The sequence below is a fragment of the Carcharhinus amblyrhynchos genome, chromosome 13 (assembly GCF_965287045.1).
Source record: "Carcharhinus amblyrhynchos chromosome 13, sCarAmb.v2.hapA, whole genome shotgun sequence".
Taxonomy (NCBI): domain Eukaryota; kingdom Metazoa; phylum Chordata; class Chondrichthyes; order Carcharhiniformes; family Carcharhinidae; genus Carcharhinus; species Carcharhinus amblyrhynchos.
The window spans coordinates 30,242,733-30,266,790 of NC_137336.1; the positions used below are offsets into that span (position 1 = coordinate 30,242,733).

Genomic DNA, 24,058 nt, shown 5'->3' on the forward strand with positions numbered 1-24,058 from the left:
CCGTAAACATATTTCTGTGAAAGAGTGGTCGACAGGAGAATTGAACCCAGCAGCCTGCAGTATCTTGAAACTAGCAAATTAGCAAATTGCATAGGATCGAGGGATCTGTTTACTATAAACTCTACCCATAAACATGCAACATTTCCTTCCTACTTACTCTTTGGAAAATCGGTGAAACCAGATTGAATGACATGGGGGGGAGGGTTGGAAACTGTTACAAAATTGAAAGGGAGAAGAATTGTAGAATCCCTACAGTGCAAAAGATGGCCATTTGGCCCATTAAGTCTGCACTAATAAGCCTATCCAGGCCCTATCCCTGTAACCCCAAATATTTATCCATGGTGGCACAGTGGCAAGCACTGCTGCCTCACAGATTCAGGATCCTGGGTTCAATTCCCGGCTTGGGTCACTGCGTGTGGCGTTTACACATTCTCCCTCTGACTGTGTGGGCTTTCTTTGGATGCTCAGGTTTCCTCCCCAGTCCGAAAGACATGCTGGTTAGGTGCACTGGCCATGCTAAATTCTCTCTCAGTGTACCCAAACAGGTTCCCGATTATGGAAACTAGAGGATTTTCACAATGACTTCATTGCAGTGTGACTGTGGGCAGTACAGTGGCATAGGGGTTAGCAATGCTGTTTCACAGCTCCAGGGACCCGGGTTCGATTCCCGGCTTGGATCACTGTCTGCGTGCAGTTTGCACATTCTCCCCGTGTCTCTGTGGGTTTCCTTTGGGTGCTCCGGTTTCCACCCATGGTCCGAAAGATGGTAAGGTGCACTGGCCGTGCTAAATTCTCCCGCAGTGCACCCGAACGGACGCCGGAGTGGGGCGACGAAGGGATTTTCACAGCAACTTCATTAAAATGTAAGGCGACTTGCGACACTAATAAATAAACAGCTAGTCTCGCTTACCCTAAAGGACAATACCCTAATGGCCAATCAACCTACCCTGGAAAGGGGGAGGGTGTGGGGAGGGGTGGCTCCTTGGAGGGAATACATTTGGGTAAGATCTGAAGCTGCGGATTGCAGCGGCTCCTCACTGGTATCCAGCCCAGATGTTATTCCACACGGCTGGAGGCGGAGCCAGGTCTGTGCGGAAAAAGCTGCTGCTGGTTTCCGTCCATCTCCCCCTCGGGAGTGCTGCTGGGGGGGGCTACAGCTTCGGTGCTGATCCGGGCGCGGAGGCTGCAACATCGGAGGGCTTCCCAATGGCTACGAACGTTCAGCTGGACGATTTCATCGCCGGTTGGGTCGGAGGTAATATTTCTCTCTTTCCCCCTTTCAGTCTGGTTAGCCAGAAAGCCAATCTTGAGCTGGAGCCTTAATTCAGACTTGCTTGTGTTCAAGTTAAGTTTCTACCTTTGGGTTTGACGTTCCGCATAAACCGGGGTGTCTTTTGTTTTTGTTTAAAGCCATTGATTTGACATTGCGCATAAGCCAGCCTTTAACAAAAAAAAGGCTTCAGGATTGAATTTAAAGAGGCTACATCTCTCTCTTTGTACCCTCTTTAACCAGCTTATGCTGGGTTCAGCTCCCCCCCCCCCCCAGCCCCCCTCCCCACTGAGGGCTAGTGTGTGGCTCAGGGGTGTACAGTAACACAGCTCAAATTCTCTCCCAAAAACCTGTTATGATGTGCTTGGAAGCGTTCGCTCTCCCCCACCCCACCAGCATCAAAACAAAAGCTACCCGAGCCTGCTTTTAATTGTTAATCGCCGTGACATTGAGCATTGCAATGTTAGGAAGAGTGTTCCATGGTTACTGTAACTCTAACCAGCTTTTTCTCTTTCACATCCTCTCCCCCCCCCCCCCCGTCCCCTCTGCGGTAGGTGCTGCGAGTGTGATCGTGGGGCACCCCCTCGACACGGTGAAGGTAAATTTCCACTTGGCAATTTCAGCGCGGTGAAAATGGCACGGGGCAAAACTGCTAAAAACTTCAGTGGCTCAGAGAGACGCCCCTCTTTCCCCCATCACCAGAGTTCATTATTCCCTGTATTTTCAGACTCGTTTGCAAGCCGGCCATGGGTACAAGAACACTGTGCAGTGTGTGCTGACCATCCTCAAAAACGAACATGTAAGTAAGCCCTCCCTCCTTCATTGGCCTTTCTTTTGTGCTGGGGGTGAAAATGAAGGTTGTCTGATTGCTGTCGAATCCATTGCTAGGTGGCTGGTTTCTTCAAAGGCCTCTCCTTCCCGCTGGCCAGTATCGCTGTGTATAACTCGGTGGCACTCGGTGTGTACGGTAACGCCCAGCGGTTCATCTGCCAGTATCGCTACGGTGAGAGTGGGCACCGAGGTCCGGCTCTCTCCGATGTGGCGGCTGCCAGCGCCGTGGTAGGGTTGCTCACGGTGGGGATCGGTGCCCCGGTGGATTTAGTCAAGATCAGACTACAAATGCAGACTCAGTCTGTGAGGCCAGGTAAGGTTCAGTGACCCCTCCTCCAACTCCCCGCAGCACCCCCGGAGACTTCATTGATCCTGGAATCCTTACAGTGCAGAGGGAGACCCATAGAGTCTGCACTGACCACAATCTCACTCAGCCCCTATCACCATAACCCCACATACTTGCCCTTCTAACCTCCTGACACTGGAGTCATTTTAGCATGAGCAATCAACCTAACCTGCACATCTTTGGGAGGAAACCCACGCAGACATGGGGAGAATGTGCAAACTCCACACAGACAATGACCCAAGGCTGGAATTGAACCTGGGTCCCCGGCGCTGTGAGACAGTAGCGCTAACCGGAAGTGGCCACTGTGCCACCGCTTTCACTCTTTGTTGCAGAAGCTTCCTGTGTGTGTTATCCAGACATTCAAACCCACCAGTGGGGTTTGCAAAAAACACCGCGAACTCTGGAAGTACTCAGCCGGTCTGGCAACATCAGTGGAGAGAAAGCACAGATCTCTCTGTCTCCCTCTCTGCATAGTTTCACTGCTCAGGGAGGAATTTGAGGAAGAACCTTTTTACCCAGAGGGTGGTGACAGTCCAGAATGTGCTGCCCGGGAGTGGGGTGGAGGCAGGATGCCTCACACCCTTTATAAAAGTACCTTGATGAGTACTTGGCACGCCATAACATTCAAGGCTATGGGCGAAGTGCTGGCAAGTGAAATTAGGTGGACAGGTCAGGGCCTTTCATGTGTTGGTGCAGACTCGATGGGCTGAAGGGCCTCTCCTGCACTGTAGTATTCTGAAGTGCTGCCTGACATGCTGAATGTTTCCAGCAGTCTTGATTTGTTGTTTTGATCCCAGTGCTGGGTTCAAATTGGACAGGGCACTCAGTAATAGCCTGGTCTCAGTTTGAAATTTGTTGAGTCACTTACAGCACTGGAGGAGGCCATTTGGCCCATCCAGCCCATTTTTCCCTGTCGAGTAGTCCAGTCTGTTCCAGTTCCCCATTCTGTCCCTGTCACCCTGCAAGTTTATTCCCTTCAAATGCCCATTCAGTTCCCTTTAGAAATTGATGATGTGTGTTTCCACTACTCTGGCAGACTGCCAGCTCCAGATTGTTATCATTCACTGTGTTTAAAAAAAAATGTTCCTTCTCACATTCCCCTGCATCTGTTGCCTAAAACAGTAAACCTCTCACTCCGAGGCTTGGTAAGATTAGCTAATAGGATAGCTTTCTTTTTATTGACCTTATCTGAAACTGCCAGAAGTTCTTTCTGTTTTTTATCTATACTGATTTGATATCTATCTGCATCTATAAAAGATAGAAATCTGCACAATTTCTGTCTGAGTTGCTGTACTTCCTGCTATCTTAGTTGTGCCAGCTCCAATTCCCTAATATAATTTCTGCTGTCCAAATTTAAAATTATATTTACATATACATATCACACTGATTATATAACCATAGGACTAAAAAGTATTTGAAAAATTTCCTAGCCTTTGGCCTCAACTTGATTTTTAGTGATAACCCAGATGGAAATTATTGGACTACAATTAGATAAATCGACAGCTGAAATCTGTGTTCACAAATCGGTATGTGTTTTAACTTCTAATTTGTTTAAACAATTTTGTTTGAGATAAAATAATGCCATTGTTTTACTGGCTTTTGGCATCTCATATTCCCCCTCCTTGCTTTCATCTCTTCATCAGCTAAGACATTCCTCGCAAGTTAAATGTGTATTTCCTTACACATAATTTAAGAGCCGATTTTCATATCAGAATTTTTCAGCAGGTTACTTCATCAACAATGCACAGGGTTTCCTCAACTCCTTCCCAAATTGTGGCGTCCTTCCCTGCTTCCTGCTAGCAATATTTCTTCACTCAGGTGGCACAACGGTTAGCTCTGTTGCCTCCGAGCACCAGGGACCTGGGCTCAGTTCCATCTTGGGTGATTGCCTGTGTCGCGTGATGTTTGCACATTCTCCACTGGGTGCCCTGCTTTCCACCCACATTCCAAAGATGTTCAGGTTAGGGTGATTGCCATGCTGAATTGCCCCTTAGTGTCCCAGGATGTGTGTGTTTGGGGGATTAGCGAGGTATATACTTGGGGTTACAAGGATATTCAGTTGCAGTGTTGGTGCAGATTCAATGGGCTGAATGGCCTGCTTCCGCATTACAGCGATTCAATGATTCTACGATAATGCCATCCCACTGTCAATGTGTCACTGCTGGTGGTAGTTACTCCTTGATCTTTGGGGTGACTTGTTTAGAATCATGGAATGGTTCAGCTTCCTAACAAGAATGGTAGAGCTATCTTAACAAGTCACACTCCCCTGCACTTTCCCCAATATTTTCCTTTTCAACTACTTATCGAATTTCCTTTTTAAAATTATTATTCGATTGATTTATTGTCACATGTATTTGGATACAATGAAAAGTATTGCTTCTTGAATGCTATACAGACAAAACATATCATTCATAAAGTACATAGGGGAGAAGGAAAGGAGAGGGCGAAGAATATAGTGTTGCAGATACAGGTAGGGTGAAGAGAAAGATCAGCTTAATATATGGCAGGTCGATTCAAAAGTTCTTGAGTTGACTGGTATGTGATGTCAGACTTTTGTATCTTTTTCCCAATGGAAGAAGGTGGAAGAGAGTATGCCCAGGGAGCGTAAGGTCCTTGATTATGCTGGCTGCTTATCCAAGGCAGCAGGAAGTTTAGACAGAGTCAGTGGGTGGGAGGCCAGTTTGTGTGATGGACTGGGCTACGTTCACAGCCTTTTATAGGGTTTGAAGATACATTGAATCTACATCCACCATTCTTTTAGGCAGTGTATTCCTGAACATCACTGTTGCAATTTTACCGGCGGGCCGTGTGAGCCGGTACAATCGCATGAGAGCCGAGAAATCAAGATCTTGCCCGATTTCTCATCTCTTGTGATCTTACCGGCACTGTATTTCCAGAGAGAGGCTGAATAACTTATTTAAATTTATTAAAATAGTGTTTTACATTTGTTTAGCGAGTCTGGTGCTCAATTGTCCAGGATCGCTTGCCATTATGGCCTCACTGGGAGAGGTTCTCCCCAATGAGGAAAACACCTGCACCTCATAAACGGAGAGCAGTCACTTTGCCCTCGCCAGTAGAACCGGAGGCCATTGAGACCCCCTGGGCAAGCCAAGGGCAAGAATTGGCTTGCCCCTTGGGCACTGCCAGCCTGGCTGTACTAGCTTTCCCCCTTGGCATCAGCCTGGCACCTTGGCAATGTCCACCAGGCAGTGCCAGGGAGCTGGGCCAATAGGGCCATGCCTGGAAGGGGCAGGGACCAGAGAGGCAGGAACTGGCTGGGTGGCCCATTTGGGGAGGGAGGAGGAGCCTGCTGCCACATTGCCTGTGATGAGGAAAGGGGTGGGCGGCAATTGTTGGGATGAGGGAGAGGGCTCACTGCTCACATTGCCTGTGATTGGTGGAGGGTGGGTGGGCCTGCTGCCACTCTGCAAGCGATTGGTGGTGGTGGTGGTGGGGGGGCGGAATCAGTCTGGGCGGTGGGGTCTATATTTTTGGGCGGTGTGGGACCCATGATTGAGAGTAATTTGGAATAAAAACTCTTCCAAAGAACAGATCTGCGAATCCCCAATTTTCAGCCAGTTGAACACTTAAAATCATTCTTGTAAAATTCCAGCCCATATTTCCCTGTATTAACATTTTTTCTCATGTCACCTCTGGTTTGTTTGCCAGTTATCTTAAATCTGTGTTCTCTGTGTTCTCTGGTTACTGGCTGTTCTGCCACTAGGTACAATTTCTCCTTTTCTTTATTGAAATCGTGCATAATTTTTAACATCTCTATCAAATTTCCACTTCACATTCTTTTAGTTAAGAACTAGTCTCTCGGTTCATTGAAATAATGAATCCCTGGAAGCATTCTAGTAAAAGTATTCTGCATCCACTGCAGTGCAATGACATCTTTTCTAAAGTGTAGTGCTCATAATTGAACACAATTCACCAAAGGTCCTTAGACAGCACCTTCCAAACCCACAACCACTTCTATCTGGAAGGACAAGGGCAGCAGATAAATGGGAACACCACCTGCAAGTTCCCCTCCAAGCCACTCACCATCCTGACTTGGAACTATATTGCCATTCTTTTACAGTCACTGGGTCAAAATCCTGGAATTCCTTCCCTAACAGCATTGTGAGTCAACCCACAGAGCCTTGACTGCAGCAATTCAAAAAGGCAGCTCACCAACACCTTCTCAAGGGTAACTAGGGATGGGCAATACATACTGGCCAGCTAGCAATGCCCATGTCTCACAAATGAATTAAAAAAACTCCAGCTTAGACCTAATCTGAGTTTATTTTTCATAAAAGTTTAGCAGAACTTATTTTCATTTGTGTTCTATTCCTCTATTCATAAAGCCAAGGATCCCACATGCTTTTTTAACATTCTCCTTGAGTTATTCTGTACCTTCAAATATTTGCATACCACCAGGTCTCGATGTTCCTGACATCCCTTAAAAATCTACCTAGCTCCACCTTATAAAAATTCAGACACTATTCCCACTGCCTTTTGAGGAAAAGATTTTTAGAAAGTCTCAATCCTCTAAGAAAAAATATTGCTCCTCAACTCTGTCTGAAATGACTGATCCCTTTTTAACCAGTGACCCCCTAGTTCTAGTTTCTCTGATAATTGGAAATATCCACTCTGTCAAGACACATCAGTTTCCCAAAGGTTTCGATCAAGTTGCCACTTACTCTTTTAAACTCTAGTGGATTCAAACCTAACCTCTCCAATCTTTCCTCATAAGACAACTCACCCATTCTTGGTATTAGTCCAGTAAACCTTCTCTGAACTGCTTCTAAATAGTTACATTTTTCCTTAAATAAGGAGACCAATACTGTACACAGTACTCCAGATGAGGTTTCACCAATGCCCTGTACATCTGGGCAGCACAGTGGTTAGCACTACTGTCTCACAGCTCCAGGGAGCCAGGTTCAGTTGCCAAGTTGGGTCACTGTTTGCATGTTCTTCCCATGTCCGCATGGGTTTCCTCTGGATGTTCCAGTTTCCTCTCTCAGTCCAAAAGATATACTGGCTAGGTGCATTGGCCATGCTAAATTGTCCCTCGGTGTACCCAAACAGGCACCGGAGTATGGCGACATAGAGGATTTTCACAGTAACTTTATTGCGATGTTAATGTAAACCTACTTGTGACAAATAATTAAACTTTGTTTATCTGAAGCATAATATTCCTACTTTTGTAATCAAGTTCCTTCACAAATTATTATATCTTATTATCTTTCCAAATTACTTGCTGTACTGCCTTTTGTGATTCATGCATTGGGATACTCCAATCCCTCTACCTCAGAGCTCTGCAAATTCATTCCTTTTTTATTCTTCCTGCAAAAATGGGCAACTTCACTTCTGCCTACATTATGGTCCCATTTGCCAGATTTTTGTGCGCTCTCTTAACCTAGGTCCCTGAGACTCCTTATATCTTCTTCACAATTTAGTTTCCTACCAACCTTTGTGTTGTCAGCAAATTTAGTAACCATACCTTCAGTCCTTTCATCCAAGTCATTTTATGTAAATTGTAAAATGTTGAAGCCCCACCACTAATCCCTGCAGCAGACCCACCTGTCTCATCTTGCTAACCAGAAAAAGACCCATTTATACCAACTTTGTGAGTTGGCCAATCTGTTACCCCCTACACCCTGAGATTTTATTCATTTTATTCAATGCAGGATTGAGGGAAAAAAGAACAAGTTGAAGACAGTTTTGATTTTGGAGGTTAATGTAACTTGAAGGAATTTGAAAACAAAAACTGGCACAACAGATGTAATTTAAATGTTTTCTCAATTCATCCATCTGCCCTAAGCAAATCAATTTTTCTGAAATATTAAAATAACAACTGGATAGTTCAGTGGATAAGTGTCTATTTAGTTGTCCTCAGTCTGATGGGAGTACTCTAGTTGGGTTTAGTGCCTTTTTTCATTCAGAGAATGAAAATACCAACAGGCATTCCTGATTTACTTCTGCTGTAAATTGCAGGTACTGGAAATTTATGTGACAATGTTTGATTTCATCTGCTGTCCAAGTTGTAGTCTGATGAAAAGCAGAATGCATTCCCCACAGATCTCCAGAGCACCTCTGCAACTCCTTCCCCCACTAAGTCCAGCTTGGGGCTTTGTGACTCTTCATTGAATAGAGGCCCAGCAATTTCCCCACCTGCGTGGGTTTCCTCCGGGTGCTGTGGTTTCCTCCCACACGTCTAAAGATGTGCTGTTTGGGTGGATTGACCATGCTAAGTTGCCATTAGATGTGTAGGTTAGATAGATTAGCCATGTGTGGGGTAAGAGGGATAGGATGGGACAGAGGGCCTGAGTAAGATATGCTGTTAGAAAGTCAGTGCAGATTCAATGGGCTGAATGGCGTCTTCTGCACTAGAGAGATTTTATGATTCTGTCTTCCACAACAGCAAGGCAGAACCTGCTCTCACATTGAAAAATTTATTTAATCCACATTTCCTTCCTCCAAATTGGGGTCCCAGCTGTGCCTGTCTTTTTGTGAGAAAAATGGAATATTCTTTAGTCCATCCTACTCAGGTCCTTTCCTGCACCCCTTTTTCCACAACAGCATTGACTATATCATTACCATTTCCAGTTCTTGCCTTGAACATTTTCCAGTTCTGATGAAAGCTTATTGGCCTGAAAGGGAACAGATTCTTATTCATAACTTCACAAATCAATAAGTTTAATCAAACACCTTGAACATCAGGTATCATAACTATATTAAAAATACAGCACATGAATTTAAACATATATTTTAAAGATAGTGCTTACAATCAGAATTAATAATGGCTTGTTGGGTTCAAATGTGTTGTAGTTCTAAGCTAAGTATCTTTGGTATTTATGAATCTAAATATTCATTCCAGCAACCAATTTTTATACCTTTCTCTTATCCTTCCACAAGGTAATTCATACAATTCTGCATTACCTGGTTATATAAAAAGTCAAAATACAACCCGTAAAAATAGAATTTACTTGAATTGTAGCTTACCATAATTTCTTTGAGTGGGGCTAAGGACTACTTTAGCCCTTCCAAATACTTAAAAATGAATATTTTCCTGTACACAATTGGAACTTCCTTACGATAATAAAATAGAAAATGCTGAAAATACTCAGAAGGTAAGGCAGCACCTGTGGGGAAAACAATAGGGTTAATGAGTAGAGTTGTTGATCACAGGAGGAGGTGGGACCAGAAGCAAGTAGGCCAGCAATTTCCTGACGCAGGCCGACCCTGGCCAGAATTCTCTAGCTGTTCACACCCTGCCGCCACTGCCAGAGAGAATGGAAAATTTGGAACTCAGCCAAATCTTCATTCATTGCAGCCGGACGGGAGAATCGGCTTGCATGAATGGCTAGAGAATCCTGCCAACCATAACACCCCCCACCGTGCCTGTTTGCCTGTTTGTGTTTTGGCTTGCGGGTCATTTTGGAACATGCCAGTTCCAAATATTGATTTGACATAATAAGAGATCAAATTAAGACCCCTCTCTCATTTCCAAGTGGAATTTTGAAGTTGACTTGCACTCCCCCTCTTCCAAACTCCATTGGGGGGGATAGAGGCATCCTCCAGATGCCAGACAAGGGGAGACAGCAATCCGGCTTCCTTTATGAAGGAAATCCCCACCCACAGCCACAGTTTACGAATGACCACAGACAGATGTGGGATTCCCCTTCATGCTGGCAGACATGGCCGGTTTTTACTGCAGATATGCTATAAGCATAAAGAGGGCCATCTCACTCCTGAGGCTTCCTGCCTCTATCTCTTACCTGCATTAGTGGCAACCACTTCTGAGGGTGAGGAAAATAAACAATGGCATCATGCAATCACAGTTTGTGGCTCCTTTGCCTTTGAATTTTGAGTCAATCCTCTTTTAGTATATCCATTCTAGCCCCTGTTTTATTTCTTCCTGACAAAGCTGAGTTCCATCATTGATTCTTGTGTGAGCTCTTTCTAAATTTTCCTCACTATGTAGTTATAGCTCCAGGTAGCTAGGCTATCCAAATGTTAAGCATTTCCAATAATCTTATGGTAATAATTAGATTGGGTGGAATGTTGTCATTGACACTAAAGTTCCTATACCTTGATTTTTCTTTTGTCATATTTCTTATTCTAGGAATGTAATGCAGCCTTTCACTTGCAGTTAAAACAGAACTGATTTGTTTTGGAACATCAACCACATTCAAGAGTTGCTAAATCTTTTTTACACTTCTACAGCTAAATTAAACTTGGTTGGTGCTAGTGCCATTCACTCACTTGCACTGAATGATCAGCCTCTGTACAGGGGGCCTGTGCACTGCGTTAGCAGGATACTGCGGAACGAAGGCATTGTTGGACTGTACCGAGGTGTCGGAGCCATGTACCTCAGAGATGTCCCAGGATATTGTTTGTACTTTGTTCCTTACATGTTGCTGTGTGATTGGATGACACCCGTGGGGAGCACAGCACCCAATCTATTTTGCGTGTGGCTGGCTGGTGGTGTGGCAGGTAAGAGTTCTTTGAATTTAAGAAAATATGTGCAATACTTTCTTTCCAGCTATTGAAACTTTCGAGAACAAAGATGAACATGCAGCCTGCTGGCTTCCTTGATGGATCATTGCCAGATACGTCACTTGGTGTGCTACTAAATTCAGAACAAAACTTTGCTGCTGTGCCAGTTTTCAGTTGCAACACCTGGTCCCTTTCAGTGAGAATTCTAGGTTATTTCTAAAGAACAGGATGTTTTATCCTGTGAGCTCACACCTGCAAGGGAATGGATTGAGACTATCAAACTCATTTAATCTCTGCCGTCCCCAAGTGATTTAAGAGGCATACTTTTACCCTTAGTTTCTGCATGGGGGGTTCTCCAGATCATATCCATAACTTCAGCAGAAACTTAAAGTTTGAAGTTTATTTATTAGTGCATAAGTAGACTTACATTAACACTGCAATGAAGTTACTGTGCCGCAGAGTAAACATTGTTGACTACGCTTCTTTGGTGTTTACACAAATCATCAACCAAAGTTACGGCTGCTAATCAAGGGAAGCCCTAAGGGCATTTTACCTTCATTCTTGCCATTTTGTGTTATCTTTGGATCAACAGATTAACATTGAAAGGATACCATGTTAAACCAGTTTGTTTCTATTACCATAATTGAGTAATCCATTTTTTCACTTCAAGAGTGGAAAGAGGTCCACAGGTCAGCCAGTCCCAAGCCCTGTCTAGCGTTTACACTGTAAGCAATCAGTCTTTGTTGGGTTTTTTCAGCTATTCATAGATGCATCTCAGGCAGTACACAGCTGTCGACAACAAGATTGACATATGCAACTGTCACATTTCAGCTAATCTCAAATTCCATAAAATTAGAACTCTCCATTCAATACCCAAAGCTGTAAAATTGTAACCATTCACTTATTTATACCTTTGCGTTGTAGCATATACAGTGACAAACGAAGTAGCATCCTTGCTGTTGCAGATTGATTGTAATTAACAATACATTAAAACAGTCTGGATTTATAAGTATCCAATACATCACTCTGTGGGAGGTACAAGTATTGGCCTCCCCTGCATACCTTATAACAGTCAGCTCAAGAGCACAATCATCAGAGACTGAGAACAAGGTTGCTCTTGCTCTATTTCAGTCCAGGAGTAGAAGTCGGTATACCACTGGAGACCTTTTTTGAGCAGACCCTCAGACCACAATAGACATAATAACATTTTGGACATTTTTTGAATGGTAACTAAGTATATTTCCTGGTGAGTGATACTGTATTTCCAATGAAAGGCATTTTAGTTACCACCAGCGATGAATTAAGGCATCTAGACAAACCTTAATGTTATTTCGTTACAATGAGTGAAAATGATCACTGCTCATAGTTTTCTTACGGTCGAAGACAAAGAAGAACAATAGAAGCACAACAAACTATACATAAGATCACATTTAAAATATGACCCTGTCTTCAATTTAGTTAGTATATCAATATCAAACATCCTTATTTTGGAAACAAAGCAGAGACCAATTAAAAACCCTTAGCTGTCATGATAAGAAACGTAAATAAACAGTGCTGGGAATTATACACGACTCTCCTATCTACACAAATAACATCCAATTTTAACATCGATTTAATGTTGACATTTTGTCATTATTACATTCTCCAGGAAGTGTATTATTGACAGAATGTATGTTTGTTAAAATTTGCACACAGCTTTTAAAAAATATTGTTTTTACAAGGGAGGAGCAAGATCGCAATGTTGATCCCCAAATAATAGCTATAAAACATGCTAACTAAACGTTTTTACATTCTAGGTGAGGGAGCCAGCGAATTCTTGGTGCACATTTTATATATGTTCTTACTTATAACTTACAAAGAATAGTATCACAATGAGGATCACACACTGTCTTTTATATTCCAGAATGTCTTGAAATCATTCACTTATATTGTCCTCTGTCTATACTCATTTACTATGCTTGAAGAAAATAATTTTTTTGATTCTCTTCTGAAACAGTCAATTAAAAAAAATCTGGAGTTCCCGGATGGCCAGTTAGTGAAAATACTCTTTCATGTCACTACAGATGGTTCCTCCAAATCCAGTTCCTCAGACTCGCATCCAAAACCCATCACTGCCTCAGAGGAGGAAAAGGGAGGATGATGATGAGGTGCCTGGTGAGGGGTGAGCAGCTCTAGAAGGGACAAGGGATCTGGGGTCCAGATCTTGCAATGTGCTGTTGAGCTTGCATAGGACTTCACATCTGTGGCAGCTCCTCCACAGGGACATCTCTTGCTAATGTTATGCATGCCAAAAACCTTTGTCAAAAACCTCAGAGTATTTAGCCACACTTCCAGCACACATGGCTCACGAGAGAAGGACATTTTCCTTCTATGTAAGATCATTTAAAACATCTATGTTGCTGAGCAGTCTGGTGACACCCGAGTGCACAGTGACAACAAAAGGGCAGGGCAGTGGGACGAATTGGATAGCTCTCTCAAAACAGGTGATAACAGCAAAATGGTCCGGAAGGCCTCTTGTGTTGTTGCACGATGTGTTTTGTGACGCACGATCTTGCTCGTTACAGATTGGCACTGCAGTTCAATTGTTTAGGACCTGCAAGAAATAAACAATCCTCCTCCTCCCAATTCTGTGTTAAACCCAATGAGAACCCTCTTCGGTCCTGTGAGGATGAATCTGTAGTAGCTGATCATTCACTTCTTCAATAGCTGCGTGTGATCCTATGGAGGTACTTTGGGTGGAGTCCTTCCAAAGCTCAGCAGCCAGTCCTTTATAAAATATGTAATTTAAACAAATTAAATAGATGTAGAATAAAATAATGCAAATATATTTTATATACAGTGTATTATTTAAAGTGTCTATGTTTATTAGTAAATTGTGCATTTGTATTTAAAGTACTAACAGTACTCGTTAATTTTGTACACTGTATGTGTTCTATTTGTGAATGCTTACATATATTCTATTACTAAATATTCAACTGTAAAATTGATAGCTAATTGACAATATGGTTTGCTTTGATGTTTCTGTCTTCTTCATTTCCTCGTGCCAGTTAGAATAGAATCACAGAAACCCGACAGTGCAGAAGGTGTCATTTGGCCCATTGGCCCTGCATTGACAACAATCCCACCCAGGTTCTATTCCCATAGATCCACTATTTATCTGGCTAATCCTCCGGACACTAAAGGGCAATTTAGCATGGTCAATTCACCTAACCCACACATCTTTGGACTGGTCAAAGGAAACCGGAGTACCTGGAGGAAACCCACGGAGACACTGGAAGAATGTGCAAACTCTACTCATTTCTGCATTTCTATTCCACATATAGACTATAAGCCTACACCATCTTGCCTTCTCAGTCTTAAGGTTTCTAGAAAATTGATGTTCGTTTCACCTTTGGGTCCCACTAGGTTGATATCCTCATATAGCAGATAGCTTGTTTTCTTTTTGTTGGGAACATCATTATTTTCATGACAACCTCACCGATCCTGGCAGAAAAGAAAGGTATCTGATTCAATTGCTGGTCTAGATTAGAGTAACTCATCAGCTAGGGTGGCAATACTGCGTTCGCAATTGGTCTCATCCTCCCAAGATCAGGGGTAAGAAAGAGACTTGCATTTCGCAACCACCAGGTGCAAACGAGCATTTTACAGCCAATGAAATGCTTCTGAACTGATCACTGTTGTCGAAATATTGGTAGCTAATTTGGACACCTGACACTGCCACAAACAATAATGTGACAATGACCGGATAATGTGCTTTGATTTTGATTGAAGTGTAAATATTAACCAGGAGACCCCTTCTCATCTTCGGACTAGCACTACGGGATCGTTAACATCCACCTGAGCAAATGTGGGGGGGCGGGGGGGGAAGGCAGTGGTGGGGTCTCAATTTAAAATCAAATTGAGCAAACAGAACCTCCAACAACATAGCCCACTCTCAGCCTTGCGCTTGTGTACCAATCTTGATTTTTGTACTCAAGCCCAAGTGTCGGACTTGAACCCAGATTCTTGTGAGTCAGGGAGAAGAGTGTCACTAACTGAGCCACAACTGATGCATAGGGAAAGCGAGAAGCTCCATGATTCTCAAACTGATCCTTATCAAGTGAGCTCAATAGATGTATATGGATTTGAACAAGGTTGGGGTCATAATGGCGTAAATATACAATAAATGTAGCAAATACAGTGAGTAAAGAACAAATAAAAAAAAGCTTAACGTTTGGATTGAGCCCGTTGTAGTTCACTTCAAACATTAACCAATCTGACTGATGCATTGTGCATTTCCAGTTTTTTTTTTCCTATTTTTATGGGAAATCTAGATCAGGCTTGGCTGTAAGCCCCAAATGTGTGACTAGACTGTTGACACTATTGAGGCTTACTTACAGAGGCTTTTTTTAAAATTTTTAAAGTAAAAATAAACAAACCCCATTTAAACCACTGAAGGAGCAATAAAAGGACTCCTACAGACAATTTGGCAACAATGACAAAAAAAACTGAAAGGTCTGCTTACAACAGCAGAGAACACGATTTTAAAAAATTCTCTTAAAGGTACATTAACACCACAATACAGAACTTGGAAGTATTGTGAATTTTGAAGATGGTAGTGTAGTACTTCAAAGGAACACAGTCAAGTTGATAAAACGGACAGACAAATAGATGAAATAGCAGAGAAGTATGAAGTGTTTTGTCTAAGTAAAAAGATGAACAGGCAATATAAAGAGTACAAGTCTTAACAGGAGCACAGAAGCAGAGGGAGATGGGTGTATATATGCATAAATCAAAATGATTAATAAAGCATACAGCTTTATTACATATTCTAGGCTTATTAATTGGAATATAGAGTACAAGAACAATGAGGTTATGGTAAACTTGTATCAAACATTGCTCTGGCAACAACTTGTGTATTATATCCAGTCCTGGGTGCTGTACTTTGGGAAAGATATTGAGACCTTAGAGATTGGTGCAGGAAAGATTGATAATAATGGTTACAAGGATGAAAAGCTTCAGCTACGAAGATAGTCTCAACTTCTCCAATCTATTTTCCTTGGAGAGGAGAAGCTTGAGAGGAGAAGGTATTCAAGAGTCTGGGCAGAGTAGGTAGGGAGAAAGAATTGCAATTGATGGAAGGATTGAGAAGCAGAGGACACAGATTTAAGGTGATTGGAAAAAAAGAAATGGTGATGTTAGGAGAACCTTTTTCACTCAGTGAATGGTTAGGATCTGGGATGCACAGCTTGAGAGTTGTGAAGGCAGGTCCAATTGGAGGTTTCAAATGGATTGCTTTCTGAAAAAGAAGAATCTGCAGGGCTACAAGGGGATGGCAGTAGGTGAATTGTTCTTTCAGAGAGAAAGCAAAACACACTGGGCTGAATAACTTCCTGTGCTGTAACTGTTTGTGATTGAGACCATCATTTAGTTGCCTCTACCATGTGGCTCCTTATGTCAGCCTTTTTAATCAAACTTGCTCAGAAATTCCTGTTGCCCGAGACCTGAACCGAGGTCTTTTTTCTGGATTCCTTTGATCTCGTCTCCTTTGATGCTTTTTCCAACTTTACATTGTCAACCTCCTGCTCCCTTGATCCTATTGCAATTAATCTATTGACACTTTAGCTTCCCTTCCCTGGCTCAAGCTGCTCTTGTTCATCCGTTCCTCTCTTCAGCTGCTGTCTCCCTTCAAATCTGCTGTCTTTACATGGTCTCTAAAAAGATTACTCCTGATATCTTTGTGCCTACAAACTATGGTCCAGTTTCCAACCTGCCTCCAATGCCCTTGAATTTGATTTGATTTATTATTGTCACTTGTATTAGTAGACAGTGTAAAGTATTGTTTCTTGTGCGCTATACAGACAAATCATACCATTCATAGAGAAGAAAATGAAAGCGTGCAGAAAGCGTGTAGTGTTACAGTCATAGCTAGGATGTAGAGAAAGATCAACTTAATGTGAGATAAGTCCATTCAAAAGTCTAATGGCAGAAGGGAAGAAGGTGTTCTTGAGTCAGGTGGTACGTGATCTCAGACTTTTGTATCTTTTTCTTGATGGAAGAAAGTGGAAGAGAGAAGGTGGAAGAGACTGTGTCCAGGGTGCGTGGGATCCTTAATTATGCTGGCTGTTTGCCGAGGCAGTGGGAAGTGTAGACAGAGTAATGGATGGGAGGCTTGTTTGCGTGATGGGTTGGGCTATGTTCACTTTGTAGTTCCTTGTGATCTTGGACAGAGCAGGAGCCATACTAAACTGCGATTCAACCAGAAAGAATGCTTTCTATGGTGCATCTGTAAAAGTTGGCGAGAGTTGTAGCTGACATGCCACATTTCCTTAGTCTTCTGAGGAAGTACAGGCAAATTTATTCCCGCTTCCAAAATATGCCCATCTTTACCACAATTTCATGTTTGAGTCTCTCCCACTGGGTTTACTGACCTGTCACGTATCGAAATAGCCTTTGTTCTGTAATAAATGTAAGTCCTTATGACTGACTATAAATCAATCCTTCTTGACCTCTCTAAAGTTTCGACACAGTTGACCACACCTTCCTCTTTCAATGCCCTTCCTCCGTCATCCAGCTCGTTGGAACTGAGCGAGCTTAGTTGCACTGTTATCTAATTGTAGCCAGGGCATCATCTGCAATGGCTTCTGTTCCCAATCACATTTTATTACATCTGCAGTTGCCTCCAGGACATATCCTTTGTGCTCTTCTATTTCTCATCTCGGCTTTGCTATTCCAATGCAGGCTCCCATCCCCACCTTCCAAATCTGTGCTCACCCAAAACGGTGCTGTTGGTATCTTTCCCTGCTCCAAATCTCATTCACCCGTTAGCTTGATGCCCTTCACTAGTTCCCCATCCGACAACTGCTAATTTAAAAATCCTTACCCTTGCTTTCGGATTTCTGCAAGGCCGCACTCTTCCTTGCCTGTGTGATTTCCTTTAGCTCTGCAAGCCTTTGTGTAAAAACCACCACAAATGTTCTTTATTTCCTCTTTTACAGCAACAACGGTTTAGTTGAGGTATTAGGGGAATCTGGTGCTTTTGAATGTTTATTAAAAACAACACATGGTGCATGAGACATGTTACTGAAATAAGAGGGGCTTAGATATTCCTCCTTAATGGAAATCTTGAGGGGGGTTCTCTGGCTTCCCTGCTGCGTGTTTCTAGCAGCAGGAGGTGGTGTGCTGTTTGCCAACAGCAGAATCTTCTGTTCCCGTCGCTGACCATGGGGTTTTTCATTGATTACACTCCAAACTGCCAGGAAACCCACAGCAGGAATGCACTTTCAGGGGAACAAAAGATCCTGTCAGCCTGAATAGCCAGAGAATCCTGGCACTTGTCAGCTAATGATGTTGTCCAACTGATTTGCCCTCCACCCAATTCAGCCGTTTCCCAGGGTTAGTCTCATGGTATTTTTCCTTCACTGTTGCTTGCATTCCCACCCAGCCTGCCAAGCAATGTGTGGGACTTCGGTGAGGAGGGGGGGTTTGCCATTGTCATAGGAAAAGGGAGAGTGGAAAATGTCAGTGGAGTAGCACCACTTCTGGAGCTGCTCAAGTGCAATTTCTTAAAATTATTTGTGGCAGTTAGAGATATTTACAAACATACAAAATTGGAGCAGCACACCATTGGACCCCCTCGAGCCTACTCTGCCATTCAAGAAGATAGCTCTACATTTTCATTTTGGCCTGATAACCTTTGATGCCCTTGCCAAACAAAAATGCTACCACCGTCGTAAAAATATTCAATGACTTTGCTTTCATCCCTTCTGAGAAGAAAGTTCCAAAGTCAAAACACCCTCTGAAAGAAAAGTTCTCTTCACCCCTATCCTCATTTTAAAACTGTGCCCCCTAGCTCTAGACTCACCCACAAGAGGAAACATCCTTTCCACATCTACCCTGTCAAGATCATTTTGTATTTTATATACTTCAATCAAGTCACCCCTCACTCTTTTAAACTCCGATGTGCAGCAATTGTTTAAGAATCCTTGGTGGGCATTGAGACTATTGATGATTTCTGGAGAAAATCAGAGAATCCTTTGTGAAAGCTGCAGTGATAGTTCGGTCCCTTATATCATTCACTTTTAGTGAGACTGGAAAGAGAATCTAGGCCTATATTTCTGTGCTGACGTAGAATGAGTTGTGCATATTTTGATGAACAGGTGTTCACAAAAAGTTAAAACTAAAACTGGAAGGCTGCTTGAGAGTTGTGCATCAGGAATATTTGGCATTTATACATAGGTGTGGAAGAAATACAGAACATGCCACAAGGCTTTCAGAGATAGCATTGCTTCTTATCATTATATTACACTGGTGATACTCTAGAGCCAATCTTCAAAACAACTGATATTGTATCTAAACCAAAGTATTAAAATGTCATTATGTTTTAAAGGATATTAACCACAAAATGAAGCACTCCTGATTTTAAAAAAAACCCTACGGTGAAAGGTGTATGCTGATAGTGCAGGCCGATAGTGCAGAGAAATGCCCTCAAGACTGAAAACTAGTAAGAGGCTTGTGAGTAAGTGGCAAATGGTGATCGAACCTTTCTGTGCAAGGAGATAAGAGCAGTCAGAGGGAGCGTCACCTCATTTTTCTTCAATTCCCATCTCCCCGAATGGTGGTTGTGATGTAAGTGGGTATATTGTTGGTTGGTTTTATGATTTTTGTTTTCAGATCCATCCTTGCCAAACCTTTGCTTCTTATTTTGTGACCTACTGACTCAAAGGACTTGGCATCCAGTTTTCAGTCACTCTCATTTTCCTGGCAGCCAGAAAAGCAGTAGTGGTGGAAGCCACTCAACTTGTGTTCCAGATATTTTATGCTCCAAAAGCCAGAGGGAAACATAAGCATGGGAATGTAGTAAAAATATGATTCTAGCTGAACTGGGTGGCTTACTTACAGAATCGTAACTCCTTGAGACTATCTTGCTACATCATCTGTATATGATCATCAGCTACCAACCATGTGACTGTTTGCAGATACTCCATAGAATACACCTCCAGTTCAGTGATAAGGAATTACTACATTTTGGCGCAGGATTTGTTTGTGCTGAATATTGACTGTTCAAATTTGTGCTTTTAGGAACAATTTCATGGGGTACTGCGACTCCCATGGATGTTGTCAAAAGTCGCCTTCAAGCTGATGGAGTCAGCGAGACAAAATACAAGGGGATAGTGCACTGTATTCAACAGAGCTACCAAAAGGAAGGACTGAATGTAAGTGAATTGCCAATGGAGGCACAGAAAATAGGAATATTTTGGAGTGAAAAGGATTTTAGACAAGTTAAACCCTGGTATGATTTTTTTTAAGGTGGAGGAGTTCAAATAATTATACTTAGATCAGGTACAGCGCAAAGTGGATTCAGGATAAAAGTGCTTCTGCACTGCGTCATCAAGAGCTCCCCTATCAAGTGCAGCAAAACTTACATGTGGTGTAGCCTCATTGGCTCCAAAATTCAACCGTGTAGTGTTAGTGCTCTGGGAATCAGTTGAGGTGAAAAATGGGCGTAGGGTGTGTGTACTCCTGACAATTTATGGTAGACCTGCAACAAGGGTATAGGTATTCCGTGTAAGTGTCAGAAGTGTACAGAGTAGGTAGATCATGATGCCAATCTAGCTTTGATTTGATGCCTTGCTTGTTATTTTGCACCTTGCCACTCCTGTTAATGCCTTATCTTAAACACATAACTGAACGTGCATTCAACTGCCACCAGCAACCCCCTCCCCCACTCTACCACCCCCGTCACATACATGCACTAGCATTATTTAAAGACAACATTATTCAACTTGCTACGAGATGTTTTTGACTATCTGCATAAAGGGTGAACTTTATGTGCCCCACTGGCATATTTAAAAGCAGCAAATAGAGGTGACCTGCCAGCTGCCTATCCTCCCACCCTCAAACTTACTTCCATATTACGGTGGGTGGGCAATGCATCAGGCAGGTCCCCCTGCCCTTAGGTCTAATGAGGCCATGATGTGATTAATTAAGGGCCTCATCCTGCTTCTACCACAATGTTCTGTCCAGCTGGGCAATTTGGGGGAAAAGTGAGGAGCCCAGCAGCTTTCACTGCAGGGGGTGTTGGCGGTTAGGAAGGGGCTGGGAGCCTCTTACACCCATCAGGGACACCCTCCTCTCTCCCCAAGATGGTAACCCCTGGCCCAACACCCCCAGATCCTGGCATCGCTCCCCCCTTCTTTCGGGTCTACAAGACATGCCCACGTAATGATTCCCCCAATGTATTATTGGGTTTGCCAGTGCCCCTTGTTGGGGAGTCCCTCGAGGGACCCAGTATCATGAAGGGAGGGAGTACCTTTTTGCCCTTGCCTCTGACCCATGACCCATGACAGCCACTGTGCACCTTTGGCCTGGGGGTCCCTTGATGACCTTGAACTTCTGTTGGATGAACTTCCAACAGCTGCCACTATTCCCAGTGGTACTGATGACAGTGAGGAGTTGCTAGCCTCTGGCTGTCAGTGCTCGGTCGCCCAGTGGGACTATCTTCACTAGGTCCTGAATACACGGAAGGCCAAATGGTGGCCACTTAAGTGCCTGAAGGACACTTAATACCACTGGGCCTTTCCCATGGAAAAGGCAAGGGTTCCCCAATGTTCTCTGACCAGTGGAAAAGACCCCCGTTGAGTGTTTAAATCTAACTTATTCTCTCAACATTATCCTGCCAAGCACCCTCAGAATCCTATTTGTTTGAGCAAGATCACCTCTCATTCCTCTAAACTCCAGTGAGGATAGGCCCAATTTCTCCTCATAAGAAAACCCCTTTATTCCAGGAATCAGCCTTGTGAAGCCTCTTGAATTGCTTCTAATGCAGGTTGATCCCTCAAACACATTAGGTACGGTGGCACCAATTGTAACAGGACTTGCATCTAACAGATGATGTGTGCAAATTGGATGCAAGAATGTTTTATTCTCGAACATTGAAAACCCTCGTCTTGGCAGGCACTAAAAACGTGCAAAGAACAACTAAAATGGTGAATGTGTAGCTACTAAGGCAGAATTTAGATTATAATCCTCAGCTCTGTTAACCCAGCAACAACTCTTGCAAGTGAAATTCTGAAGCAAAGAAACAAGAGTTTGCAAACAGTCACTTTCATTTTGTTATTGTGTGGGTCAACTTTTTGTTAGAGGTCACTAAGTGAAAATAACACCAGTCTGTCTTGTGTAAGTATAGGATCTTTCTGCTGGGTTAAGGAGCTGATACAGTAAGGAGTCTCACAGCATGAGGTTAAAGTCCAACAGGTTTATTTGGTAGCAAATGCGACTAGCTTTCGGGGCTCTGCCCTTTCGTCAGGTGAGTAGAGCCCTGAAAGTTAGTGGCACTTGCTACCAAATAAATCTGTTGGACTTTAACCTGGTGTTGTGAGACTTCTTACTGTGTTTACCCCAGTCCAATGCTGGCATCTGCACATTAAGGAGTTAATATCAGAAGTACCAGCTTGGCAATATCATGTTTCTTCGGAAAGGGGAAAATAGCTCAGTGCCTTGAGTAACGATCGCTTTCAGATGATGTTGTTTATAAGTAGTTTAAGTTGATTTATTAATATCACAAGTAGGCTTACATTAACACTGCAATGAAGTAACTGTGAAAATCCCCAAGTCGCCGCACTTTGGCACCTGTTCGAATTTAGCATGACCAGTGCATCTAACCAGCATGTCTTTCGGACTGTGGGAGGAAACCAGAGAACCTGGAGGAAACCCACGTAGACACAGAGAAAACATGGTCCTTGGTGCCGTGAGGCAGCAGTGCTAACCACTGTGCCACTGTGCCACAGTACACGTTAAGGGCAAGAAGTTGAGGCTCATAAACATGACAGCGGCCCCCTGCATGATAAGTTTCCAACTGCTAAGGAATTAGCCCAAGAAGGTATTTTTTATTCGCCAGGTGCATTGACATAGATATGTATCAGCAGAGGGGACACCTCTCATCATGTCTTTTCATGCCTCAATATGCAACAGGCAGTGTGCCTGAAATTAGAGATTTTACAATCACTAGAGAAAGGAATAATTGCATCATACAAAATAACTAAATAAAAACAGAAGTGTACATCGAGCTGTTACTGTGCAGGGAAGATCTTAAAAATCCTTCTTTTATTCATCAGGTATTTTTTAAAGGAGCAGCTGTGAATGCTATTCGTGGATTCCCTATGAGCGCAGCCATGTTTTTGGGATATGAACTCGCTCTGAAAGCATTGCGAAGTCAATAAGCAGAGAAGTTTAACTTTGACTTGATGTTAAGCAAATTTGGCCAGTTGCATGGTTCTTTGCCCCAACCGATTGTTGATAAAATTTATAAAGATTGACTCGTCCTTGGCTCCTGGTTTTCAACCTGGTTTTTAACAAGGTTAAATTATATTATTTTTTCATTAAACAACATGGGCACAATTTCCCGTCCTGCTGCATCGGCTGAGTAGAGTAGTGGGGAGTGAAATTTCAACAGGAGTCAAAAAATCCGAATCGCGCTTTGTGTTGGGCGGGTCGCAATCTTCCCAAGCCACTTTTTACAGGTATGAGGCTGATTTTAATTTTCATGATCTGATTTAAATCTGTTTAGCGAGCCCAGGATGCTATTGTCCAGGCTCACTTGGTCTTCAGACCTCACCGGTCGAGTTCCTCACCACCGAGGATCACAGCTGGTCCCTACCAATGGGGATCAGACGTGGTGGCCGTGCTGGTAGGACCGGAGACCATTGAGACCCCTGGTCAGGAGGGACGGAACCACGAGCCTGGAACCCTGGCACTGCCCACTGGGCACCAGGCAGTGCCAGTGGGGTGGGGATTGAGGGGACAGGATCTCCTGGGGAGGGGGACCAGATGGGAACAGACCAAGACCGGGTATTGCAGGGAGGAGGTTGATAAAACGGGAGGGAAGGGAGGAACTCTGCATCAGGGTATGGGGGCTAGTGGTGGGGCCAGCGATTGGAGAAGGGATAATCAGGAGGCTGGTGATCGAGGCAGGGGCACAATCAGATGCCAGTGATTGGGGCACTGGGGAGGGATCAGGAGACTGGCATTTGCGGGGGAGGGGGTGGCAATTGGGAATGTGTCTGTGGGAGGGGTTAGCTGTGGAGAGGGTTTGTGGCGGGGTGATAATCAGATGGGGTCTGTGTGGTGGGGGGTGTTGACAGTTCTCC

The 24,058-nt window shown here is 43.4% G+C and overlaps 1 protein-coding gene across 3 annotated transcripts; it reads left to right on the forward strand.

Moving 5' to 3' along the window:
- Positions 1 to 1,014: 1,014 nt before the first annotated feature.
- slc25a48 (solute carrier family 25 member 48) lies at positions 1,015 to 23,257 on the forward strand. Of its 3 annotated transcripts, none has more exons than XM_080201462.1 (7): positions 1,015 to 1,255; positions 1,825 to 1,868; positions 1,998 to 2,069; positions 2,159 to 2,414; positions 10,659 to 10,928; positions 12,995 to 13,092; positions 19,992 to 20,097. In XM_080201462.1, exons 1-6 carry the CDS (start codon positions 1,054 to 1,056, stop codon positions 13,069 to 13,071), a joined length of 921 nt encoding a protein of 306 aa, XP_080057588.1. In that variant the 5' UTR covers positions 1,015 to 1,053; the 3' UTR covers positions 13,072 to 13,092; positions 19,992 to 20,097. The 3 variants fall into 3 exon arrangements, with proteins under 3 accessions (XP_080057588.1, XP_080057589.1, XP_080057587.1); XM_080201461.1 differs by lacking the exon at positions 12,995 to 13,092 and adding an exon at positions 23,027 to 23,257 and having other exon boundaries at positions 1,016 to 1,255; positions 19,992 to 20,125; XM_080201463.1 differs by lacking the exons at positions 10,659 to 10,928; positions 12,995 to 13,092 and adding an exon at positions 23,027 to 23,257 and having other exon boundaries at positions 19,992 to 20,125.
- Positions 23,258 to 24,058: the final 801 nt, after the last annotated feature.